General features: G+C 39.3%; 1 protein-coding gene across 3 annotated transcripts in view; it reads left to right on the top strand.

The window, feature by feature from the left end:
* The first annotated feature begins 2,015 nt into the window (after positions 1-2,015).
* The window catches only part of ccser1 (coiled-coil serine-rich protein 1), a 99,403-nt gene continuing 89,645 nt past the window's right edge, over positions 2,016-11,773 (top strand). For 2 of the 3 annotated variants that reach the window (XM_036578449.1, XM_036578451.1), the window contains exons 1-3: positions 2,068-2,202; positions 3,695-4,864; positions 9,279-9,463. In XM_036578449.1, the coding sequence (XP_036434342.1) occupies positions 3,721-4,864; positions 9,279-9,463 (1,329 nt within the window). In that variant the 5' untranslated portion in view covers positions 2,068-2,202; positions 3,695-3,720. Of the gene's footprint in view, positions 2,203-3,694; positions 4,865-9,278; positions 9,464-11,773 lie in introns of all 3 variants that reach the window. The other variant, XM_036578450.1, reaches the window with a different exon arrangement.

Below are 11,773 nucleotides of genomic sequence, written 5' to 3'. Positions count from 1 at the left end.
GATGTGCAAATTATATAAACCCTAGATTTAATTGAAAATAGCACAAAAACAACATATCAAATGCTGAAACTGAGGAATTCTTTGAAAAATATATGCCTATTTTGAATTTGACGCAAGCAACACGTTTTGAAAAAGTTGGGACAGGGTCATGTTTACCACTGTGTTGCATCATCTCTTCTTTTAAAAACACTATAAATGTCTGAGAACTGCTGTAGTTTTCAAATTTAAAATGTTTTTCCATTTTTGTTGATGCAGGATACAGGATTTCAGCTGTGACAGGTCTGGACTGCATGCAGGCCAGTTTGGCACCAAGACTCTTTTACTACGAAGCCATGCTGTGGTTTGGCATTGTCTTGCTGAAATAAGCAAGGCCTTCTGGATGGCAGCATATGTCGCATTAATTGTGCCTTTACAGATGTGCAGGTCACCCATTCCATGTGCACTAATGCACCCCATACCCTAACAGATGCTGGCTTTTGAACTGTGCACTGATAAAAAGACATATGATCCCTGTCCTCTTTAGCCCGGAGGATGCAGTGTCCATGATTTCCAAAAAGAATTTCAAATTTTGATTAGTCAGACCACAGGACACTTTTCCACTTCACTTCAGTCCATCTTAAATAAACTCAGGCCCAGAGGAGGCGGTGGCAACGTTTTTGGATCCTGTTCATATATGCTTCCTTCTTTGCGTAGTAGAGGTTTAACTTGCATTTGTGGATGCAGAGATGAACTGTGTTCACAGACACTGGTTTTTGGAAGTGCTCCTGAGCCCATGCAGTGATTTTCACTACAGAATCATGTCTGTTTTTAATGCAGTGCCGCCTGAGGGCCCGAAGACCACGGCCAGCCGATATTGATTTTCGGCCTTGTTCCTTGCATACAGAGATTTCTCCAGATTCTCTGAGTCTTTTAATGATATTATGTACCATACATGATAAAATCCCCAAGTTCTTTGCTATTTTACGTTGAGAAATGCTATTTTTGAATTCTTGCACTATTAGCCTGCGCAGTCTTTCACAGAGTGGTGAACCCCTCCCCATCTTAACTTCTGAAAGACACCCAATCATGTTACTGACCTGTTGCCAATTAACCACCAGGTGGTTTTTAACATTACACAACTTAACCAGTCCTTTGTTGCCCCATTCCAACTTTTTTTAAATGTGTTGCGGGCATCAAATTCAAAATGGGCATCTGTTTTTCAAAAACAATAAAATTTCTCTGTTTCAACATTTGATACATGGTCACATTGAAAGAGAAAAGCCCCTTTTGTTGAGTTACTCTTAATAAACTACATCACACAGACTGTCATAAACCACACACTATTTAATATCTCACAACAATGAGATTCTATCTCAAAATTATGACTTAGTATCTTAATAATTATTTACTACAAAGTAAGTCATAATTATAAGATGCTATGGCAATTATGAGATACCAAGTCATAGTTATGAGATGTTAAGTCATAATTATGAGATTGAAACTCATTACTATTAGACTATTAGATACCAAGTCATAGTTATGAGGTACTAAGTAACGTTCCCTGTATCATGACTTACTTAAGTATATATATATATATATGGGAATATCACACAGTAGGAAGAAGTGGAGATGCACAGATACACGTTGTCCGAGCTTTACATCGTTCTCTGTTTCAACCCGTACGGAAATGACATGTGTACCTCACATTTAAGAAGTACATTTCACATATATTGTTTCATTCATTCATAAAATGCATATCAAACACTAAAATACTTGTTTTGGCCATTTTCATACATTTTATAAACACATTTTTCATATTTATTTTCCGGATGGGAATGTTTGGAGCTTTAAGAGAATTATATAAATATGTTCTGGAAACAACAAAGTTTGTCTTTTCCTCAGAAAATTAGCTCATGTGGATGTGTTATGGTATGATATGTTATTTTTCTGTAAATAATAGAGATTTGGTTAAATAAACTGTCCCATTGTTCAGAGACTCTACCTGGGCTGCGATGGCGGCGCGTGACGACAGTGGCGGTAAGACGGAAGAGCAGAGCGGAGCCTCCACGTCACTCGAGGTGCGCTGGTTCGAGCAGCAGCGGATCACGGAATTTAACGAGTGAGTGAATTTGACAAACCGCCATGCCATAGTAATCCCTCAGCCTCGTAAACAAGTCGAAAGCAAGCGGAATACCAAAAGGTTCCGGGCCGAGGATTCTGCAGGTACCGTTTTTCTCCTCCCGAGTCTCGAGGAGGCTGTTGACCTAGCACGGTTACTGCTAGGTTAGCTAGTCCGGCGTCTCTGTGGTAGCAGGCAGCTCCAGCGTTAGCCTGGGCTGCTACTCCTCACTGACAGAAACGACCGGTGCCTTCTTCTTTTCAGAGACAGCTTTTATTAAATTACAGCCCGCGCTATTCCTGTGAGATAAATTTATAGGTATTTGTTTGTAATTTATTCTCGTTTTTGTGTCCTGCGCTCGTCAAGCTCAATTCTGTGTCGTTAAAAATAATACCAGAGCTGTCTGTCACTCAGAAGCCCTCTTGTTTTGATGCCTCCTCGGTCTGATTAATGAGGCGGTTCTGCTTTGGCAGCATTGTGATGCCAAGTAAGATTTTGTTATGGAAATGGCTCCAATTTTGTGAATGGTATTTGTACAAACGTTGGTTCTGTCAGCCTAATTGGCCTAAGGCATTGAGCTGGAGCTCAGCAGTCTAATTTGGTCCGTGTCTCTACACCTGCCTACCGCACAGAGCAGCGGTTCAAGCTTGCTGTCAGGTGTCTGTCAGATAAACGTACCATGAATAGAAAATCATGTATGAGGGAACCTGACTGTTGCTCTGGTGGTAAGGGTGAAGCAACCCTCAATGACCTTGCATTTACCATCTATTTTCAACAGTGTACATTTTCTGTGCGTGAAATTGACAGTAATGCATGTGTTGTTGACAGTTTGACCATGCGTTCCATTGTTAGGTGTAAACCTGGGTGTATCTCCAACTTTCAGTCTTGTGTAAAAGGGTGTGGGAGTCTTTTATTGTAGTGTAATTACAAACATATTTTTTTAGTGAGAAAGGTGATTCTCCACCAATGAGAATATTGTCCCTTAATCATTATTACGTTTGTAATGAAGTGGCACTCCTTGTGATTTTATTCAATACATAACATACAACAGGCCAGCAATTCTTTGTCTTAGAAAACCAGAGTCCTGATACACCTGATTCAACTCATCAGTTACTTATCTGGTGTAGTTGATATGTTTGAGCAAGGGCAATATCATACTATGCTAGATTCTGCCCAGAGTTGGCCCATGAGGACATTTGATTTTGCCCACCTGAAATTACCTTACCTTTGTTACACACCCGATCTTCACACTCACATCTTCACCCGATGAGAGAACAAATATTCTGTATTTATATATTTCAAAATTATAAAATTCTTATTTTGCATTTAAATTTGTATTTCTTAAGTATTTTAGTAACACTGTATAGTATAATGTAATAAAATACTACTTGCTGTCTTTATTTGTATATTGTTTTGCACAAATATTGCATTTTGCGCCCCCAAGACAAAACGTTTGGCCACCCGTGCTCTAGCCTTTTAGCTAGAGCTGATGAACCCTGACCTAAAGTTTCTTCAGTTGAGTGAACCAAAGTGCCACGTATAGCGGAGTCCTCGTTTTCATGTGAATTGAACATGCACCTGTTTTCTTTTCCTCAGAGTGTCGTCTTTGATGCTGATCCTTGATGGGCGAATCAGGGCCACGCCGCTCCACCCTGGTCTCCAGGTTACCCATCTTCAGGCGGAGCGTGAGCAAGAGGCAAGAATCACTTCCGTCCTCACCGTCCTCTGGAGGTGTGGGCAATGGCGTCCACACCTCTTCCCCCTCCAGCACCAACTCGAGCTCCAGCAGCACGGGCAAGCGCCGCAGCCTGTTCCGGACGCCCTCCATCAGCTTCCACAGCAAGAGGAGCAGCGAGACGCGTATTGACCCCGGCCAGCTCAATCTGGATGACCGCAGCCAAACATCTGAGCTGGGCTTCAATGACGGCTGCAGCTCTAAGACGCGACATTCCTTTGGTTTTGGAGGGCACAAGAAGAGGATCAGCCGCTCCCAGACAGAGGACTTTGAGAAAGCCTCCACCAACCGCAACGTGTTTATCAACTGCATCAGCTCAGGGACTAATGAGGGGGATGATTCAGGTTTCCTGGATGAAACCAGCAGCAAGAGATCCTCCAGGCACAAGAAGCAGCTGCTGCCCAAGTCCTTTTCAGCTCACCATCGATTTTCCAAGAATTCCCACAGTGCAATAGAACAAGGTAAAAACCAGGATGGTGCAGTAGAGCCCCCTAAGACAGGTACCCCTGGGTCCTGGCCTGGAGAAATCGGGGAGAGCTCGCTACAGTCACCCATGATCTCTGAGGACCGCACAACTGCCATCACGCCGTCAGACTTCGTCCATGTCACTGAGGACTCTGTCTCAGAAGTGGACGCGCTGCCTGCACCTAGTCCAGCTGCTCCGAGTCCAGGTGCACCACCTGAAAATTTCAGTCAGGTTGTGTCTACCTCACAGATGTGTTTCAGCCCAGCCGAGCCTGCTCCAGAGAAGCCTGTACTGCCAGATACTAGCCAAGCAGCCAACACGCAGTGCGAGAGCACCACAGTTCACACAACGCCAGCAACACCGAAGACTGTGGAGAATCTCCAGCCTGATCCATCAGAAGCCAGCGAAAGTGAGCCAGCAGCGGGCCTGAGTGAGGAGAGCAGCTCCAACCCAGAGCCCAGAGAGAGGAGGCCTCGAAACACAGTCCTCATCCAACAGCTGGGAAAATCAGCCGGCTTAGCCAAACTGGAGAGCAGGCCAAGCCATCTGAGGAAACCCCACACAGGTATGATTTGAGCCTGTTACAATGTACAGAGGGTATGTACATTTATGTGCATTTATTACATTATTTTATGTAGGCTTTAAAACTTTTTTATCGAAGTCTGTGAAGTATAACTGTTTCCATATTTAAAAATAAAATTTACACAATTTTTTCTCTTACCTCAGAAATAGTTCACAAGTCTACAGCAGCTATGAGGCTAATGTAGGTTAAAATTAGTTGTATGCAAGGTTTAGGCCACTATGTTGCTAACAACATAAGTCAAATAGACTTGCTTGTGTATTTTGACACTGTCTGACATACAGACATAACCTATAAAACTGGACAAAAGTACAAAGAAAATTCAGGCTTCGGGTGGCTGTAGCTACTGTTTTTAGCTATGCAATGTACTTTTGACCATGTCATAGAGTGTCAGGAACCACAAGCAAGTCTATTTGACTTGACCTAAGTTCTAAGGACATTTGGTTTGGGCTGCCCAGAAGTTACCCAAAAATGAGAGAACAGTCATATTTTGTTACTACATATACAATATACCATATATAACTTTATACTGTATGTTTGTACTATGTTTAACGTTTTACATTCTCTTTTTTTTATTTTGTTTTTGAAGTACGTGTGTAACAAAATATAGTGCAATGTTCTCACATTCTTTATTTGTTATTATTATTATTGTTTTGTCTTTGTCTTTGGCCCTCAATCAACCAAACATTACACCTGGGCCCTCCAAGACAAAAAGCAGCCCTGGTTTATGCAGTTAAGGTCAGGTGATCTAAGAGTATGGCATTCACCCAGCCACCCTCATGCCCTTTAGCGTGCATTCATGTCTGATCTTTAAACCAGTTTCTACTGTCAGAACAACTTGCTAAGATCAATGCAACGGTCTCATAAAGTCACACCAACAGGGTCTGATTAATTCTGCTTAATCTGTTGAACATAGTCCAACATAAAACACTAACTTCATTACTGATAACCCGAGGCTACGGTTTGAGTGAACATTTATATTGACTACAAAGAATTGTGCTGTCAGTACAATAAGATAATTAACATGAAAACATTTTGACTGGCATGTTTTTTATTTCATGTTATTGACAGTTAGAAGAAAGACTGCAAATCAAACTTGATTAGGTGATGAAATATGTTCCTTGTATTAGGAGCTCACGACAACAATAAAAATGATGTCAAAATGATGGGGGCAGTGATTCCCTGACTTAGTGTAACAGATTTACAGCTGGTTTAGATGTTTGAAGTCCATTGCCCCAGTTTTAGGAGACTTTGTTTTCTTTTGTTTACTTTCTCAGATTTTTTTTGTCTACAAGAACAAAGGCACAGAGGATTGTTCTTTTGTTGGATATTGCATCAGGTTGGGTTTTACCAACTCCTTTTAGTGTCTCAAAAACAATATTGCTTCGGCTCACTGAAAACATCCATTTAGATGCTGCACTGTTTTGCTGCTTTCTTCCCCTCGTGGCCTACAATTTCCTAACTTTATATCCTACCATTTCAGAGCTTTTGCTCCAGAATGCCTGTGGCTAAGAGGTTTTGTGGAGCCAAAGTATGTTGTTCCCCTGTATTGAATTTCTTTCAGTGGAGATGTTATGTAGGCTCTCACTGTGTCGTTCTCCTCTTTCCTAATGTGTGAACCCTATACACATTGCGGTGGTTCATTTACATTTGTAAGGAGAAAGATGATACTTTAACTTTCTTGTCAAGAGCCAAGAATGTACTTTATGCCTTTATGTACTCTCTTATGAAGGGATGATTCAATTAAATAATTTAATTATCTAGACTTAAAAGCAAAATATATAGGGTACTAAGCTGACTGGTCAATGTTCAGTGTATACCTGGATGTAGTTTCACAATATGCTCAGCCATGGGTGCACATATTAAATTAACAGAAGTAGGAGGTGAGGACAGGCCTACTTTTGGTGTAGGCTTGCCTAACCAGTAATATTAGGCTGTTGTATAATCAACTGAGAAGGTTGCACTGACCCTGCATACATTACTGAAACACATACAAGGTAGACTTAGAGGTAGGAAATAAGAAGATATTTAAACATAGTGATAAATTTCATTATCATGAAAAAACACTGTTAGTGCATAGTCCATTGTGTCTTTGTGTCAAAACATTGTGTCTGTGTATTGTATTTTGTGAAAATTTCTTTAATTATAGTCATACATTTTTTTTGCCATATGGCCCCAGGCACACTGTATGTCCAAAAGTTTGTAGACACCTGCTCAGCCAACATTTCGTCTGATATTAAAGGTATTACTGCAGCAAAGGTGGGAGCTTCTACTCCTCTAAGAAGGCTTTACACTAGATATTGGAACATTGCTTTGAGGAATTGATTGTATTCAGCCACTAGAGCATTAGTGAGGTCAGGTACTGATGTTGGATGATTAGTTCTGGATCACAAACACCACCAACTCATCCCAAAGGTATAAGATGGAGTACCATCACTCCAGAGAATGCATTTTCACTCTGCTGCCCAATGATGTGGGCTTTATACCTCACATTCTAACATTTGACGTCGGGTATGGTGACTTTGGGCTCGTGTGCAGTTGCTCCAAACGATCTTATTGTATTGACAGTGCTTCTCTATGGAGATTGAATGCCTGTGTCAGCAGTGGGGGCACCTGAAAGTAGCTGAGTCCACTAATTAGAAGGGGTGTTAGATACCTTTGGCATATATAGAGTATATTTAGCCTACATTAAAACATTAAAATATTGTATTTTCATTCTGTCAAAATCAGGGCTCTATACAAGAATATATATTTCTTCTTGTATTGTAAGTGGCCTTATTTTGTGATTTTGATATATGATAGCTGGTAATTTCAGGAACCGTTGGCTGACTTGATCTCTTTCGTACCAAAATATTATACTGTTACTATACTATAGTAATATGCGTACTATACTGTTTACAGTCTGTGCTTATGTGGTGTTTCTGTTGAGTTTCTTGTCTTGGTTAAATAGTGTTAGATAATTTTGTGCTATGATCTGCTGTTTTTTTCATAGTGGCCATGTGTGTAGTGTTTACTGGTTGTGGTTATGTTGTTGTAAGAATGCATTAAAAACAGATGTGACAGATTTGGTGCCCACATAATTCTAGCTTAAAACAGAATTTCAGCACTACATTTTAAACTGTTGCCATTTTTATGTTTTTGTACTTGGTCTAAGACATTCACTCTATGTATCCAATTCATTTTTATTTCGCTCTTTGTCTAGTCTCGACCTAAAAAAATTCCAAGGAGATATGAGTTGTGTTGAACTGAAATAGTTATTTGTTAGTCACTGAAATAGAGCAGAGCTGTATCTGGGCCATATGTTTGTTTTTATGATGTATTTGAGATTTGTTTCTTCACGATTCTTCAATGAGTATCATAAAGCTTTCCTCAATGACATTTTTACTGTTGCTGTGCTGTGTAGGTGTATTGTGAGTGAGAGGGAGTGTTTGTTTTTTTTTGGAATTCAGGAATATTCTGTTTCTTTTTTTCTTTGTGTAGGGTATGTTACATGGTCATATGTGTATATATACAGTATAGCCCATATTTCTAAGTTAACTGCAAACCCTTTTTCAGAATTTGATTTTTGGAGTGTTTGGTGGAACAAAATTAGTATTTCAGCAATTATAGTACTGCCTGCCTGATACTGAACCTAAATGGGTTATTTCCATGAACTTGACTAATACTGTGACCAAACCTGAGAAAATGAAAGAATGTCTGGTTGAATAATTGAAAACAAAATTTAAATAATTGATAATAACTTAATTGATTTTAAATTGAAGTTTAGTAATGTTTTAATTGAAGTGGCAATTTGTTCATTACTACAGCACAGTAAAATTTGAAGATAAATTTGTGTGTCGTTTCATAATTTGTATACTGTTGTAAGACATTTTAAAACTAAATATTAAAATACAAAATATGCATAGAACAGATTTTGTATTTTGCAATTTTTCGCTTTTTTCATATTTTCACAACACATTGACTGGTATTGAGATTATTATTTTTATTTGTGCCACACAACATTTAGTTGTTTTGGTTGACTTCCTTACAAAGGAAACCACTCAGTATTAGATTTAAAGTGAAACAAACCTATTTATTTTAGTTAAAAAAGCTAAAATATTGTTTATATCGGTTATGAGAAACAGATATGTGGACTATGTGAATATAGTGATAATGAGGATTTGGGCAAAATGTGCAATAAATAAATAAATATATAATTGAATAATTTAACTTTGCTGTATCATGCAGAATTCCACTCAATTTACTAAATTACATTAAAGTTTTTCTGCATGATGATTGACACTCAAACATTCATGGGCATGGTTTGAGGCCGTTTCATGAAAATGACCCAAATACCGCCCTTTAACTGATGTTTTCTTCTTGTAAATGATCTAATCTCAGTGTATTACACCTTCCTTAGTGTCCATGTGCAGTAGTGGCAGCCCATACCATGAGGTGAAGCGAATGGAGAGGCGGCTCCGCTCGGCCTCGGAGGGTGCTGGAGGACCCAGGCTTCACCTCAACCTCAAAGAGCCTCACTGTATGGAGGCCAGTACCCTGGCCAAACAGAGAACCAACTCCTCGTCCTCCAAACTGGGCAGCATGGTAAGATTTTAATTTACCAATAGATCACTCAATAAATTTACCACAAATCTGGTGCAACTAAACTAAGCCTGGAAGAAGAAACTCTTCCACAAGGGCAAGCCCAACCCTCCTCTTACTGTCCTGGAAGATCTTTTACGAACTTAATCTTTGTCCAGACACTACCTAGAACCATCTTTAAGTAAATTAGCCTGGTTTGAGCTATTTGAGCTGAAGCAAAAGCGCATACCACGTGCACTTCAGCTTTCTAAGAGGAAGCAGCCCCACCTCTGGTATAGACTTAGCTAGCTTAGTCCTTCACTCCATCCTTTAAAAGATTAGATTCTCACCCAGGGATAAAATCACAGCACTTAATTGAACAGACAAATCCTCTCACGCAGGGCTGCTCAGCAACTCAGCAGTGCCTGCTAGCTGCTGTAGTCTGCTCTTGTGGTATGTGTAAAGCAAAGTCCTCCTTTTGCCTGCCCTTCTGTGACAGATCTCTTACTTCAGCACCTTGGCTGACTAAGCGTAGGTGTCCTTTCCTCAACAAACCAATGCATGAAGGCCTGCATGTAAATGAGTATTTTTAATGTCCCTGATCAGGGACTTTGCTGTAATTACACAGTGGCAATTGTATGAGAAGTTGTGAAGAATAATTTCTTATGTCTGGGGTCAGCCCAGCCTCTCCTGTGCAGGTGTAGTGTGGAATCACCTCTGGCATTAGTTGGTTGCTTATTTTAGTGAATATTCCAGTAGTTTTAGAGGTTAGATTTACCTTGTATAAAGTAGTTTCTTAATGTTAAATCTTTAAGGTAAGAGAACACAAATCTGAGCAGTAGTGCCAAGCGATATACTGTCAGTATTGGTATAGTGTTATTGCTGTAGAACAACAATATTGATTTTTGAGTTTCAGTGGTATTTGGTGGTTAACAAAAATTATATCCATGAAAACATTCTATTCCTGTTGCCAAGCACTTTCATTTTATTTTTTAAATTCTCTGTTATTCAGGAAGTTATTGTTCTTTTTTGGATATTTGCTTTCTGTGTAGTTAATGTTTACAATGTGTAAGGTTCCATTTGTAATTTTAAGGGGAACCTTTAAGAGGAAGCTGAACAGAACAAAAATGATCCCATCACTAAAAGTTATGTCAACTTTATAAGATATTCTTGTACTGTAGAGTACCAGTACTTCAGAAGCATGAAGTAAGAACAGAAACACTGTTAATCCAAGCTTAAGTATCATCTCACACTGTGATGCCATGGTATGATATTGTGATATTGATTAATTTATTTTTTTTCCATCCAGCATTACTAAACGATTATCAAAACCATAATCATAACTGTCCTGAAATGTAACCATGTACACTGTACACTCACTGGACACTTTATTAAGTGTATATTCTCATTATATCTACACTCATATATTCATATCGCCCTTATTTCTACTCATATACTCATATTTACCTTATATCTGCACTTTTATACTCATATCTACCATATTACTATGCTTATATACTCATATCTGTCCTGTTTCGGCACTCATACACTCATGTCTACCTTATATGTACATTCATATACTCATACCTACACTCAAACGCTTATACACACCTTATTTTTTAACTTGTGTACTCATATCTACCGCATATGAACACACATACTGTTGCTGTCTAAAAAATGTATCTCATTTTTTGTCGATTTTTATTTTTCTGCGTCATTTGAACCTGGCAACATACTTTACATCGTTCTGTACATTTTGTGAAAATTTTATGATGAATGGACTAATAGAAAAGCTCCAAAATCACTTATAAAATCTATCTACATGAAAAGTGAAGGATGTTTTTGACTGTTTTGAAGATGCATTTTTTTTTTAACAGCAGCTATATACTCATACATTATATGGCCAAAAGTATGTGGACACCCCTTATAATTAAGTTCAGATGTTTCAGCCACAGCCACCGCTAATAGGTGTATAAAATCAAGCACATCGCCATGCAAACACCACAGAGCTCAGTGACTTCAGACGTGGCACTGTCATAGGGTGCCACCTTTACCACAAGTCAAACTGTGAAATTTCTCCCCTGCTAAATCTGACCCAGGCAGCTGTAAGTGCAATTATTGTGAAATGAAAGGTTCTAGAAGCAACAATAACTCAGCCTCAAAATGGTAGGCCATGCAAACTCACAGAGCAGGGCTGCTGAGTGCTGAAGCACTAGTTGTGTATTAAAATCTTCTGTTGCATCAGTCACTACAGAGTTTCTAACTGCCTCTGGAGGCAACATCAGCTCAAGAACGGTGTGTCTGGGTTTCCATGGCTAAGCAGTTGTACACAAG

This window comes from Colossoma macropomum, unplaced genomic scaffold, assembly GCF_904425465.1.
Source record: "Colossoma macropomum unplaced genomic scaffold, Colossoma_macropomum, whole genome shotgun sequence".
In the NCBI taxonomy this organism is placed as follows: domain Eukaryota; kingdom Metazoa; phylum Chordata; class Actinopteri; order Characiformes; family Serrasalmidae; genus Colossoma; species Colossoma macropomum.
The sequence above is the reverse complement of the archived record's forward strand: the minus strand, read 5'-3'. Positions and strand labels throughout refer to the sequence as shown.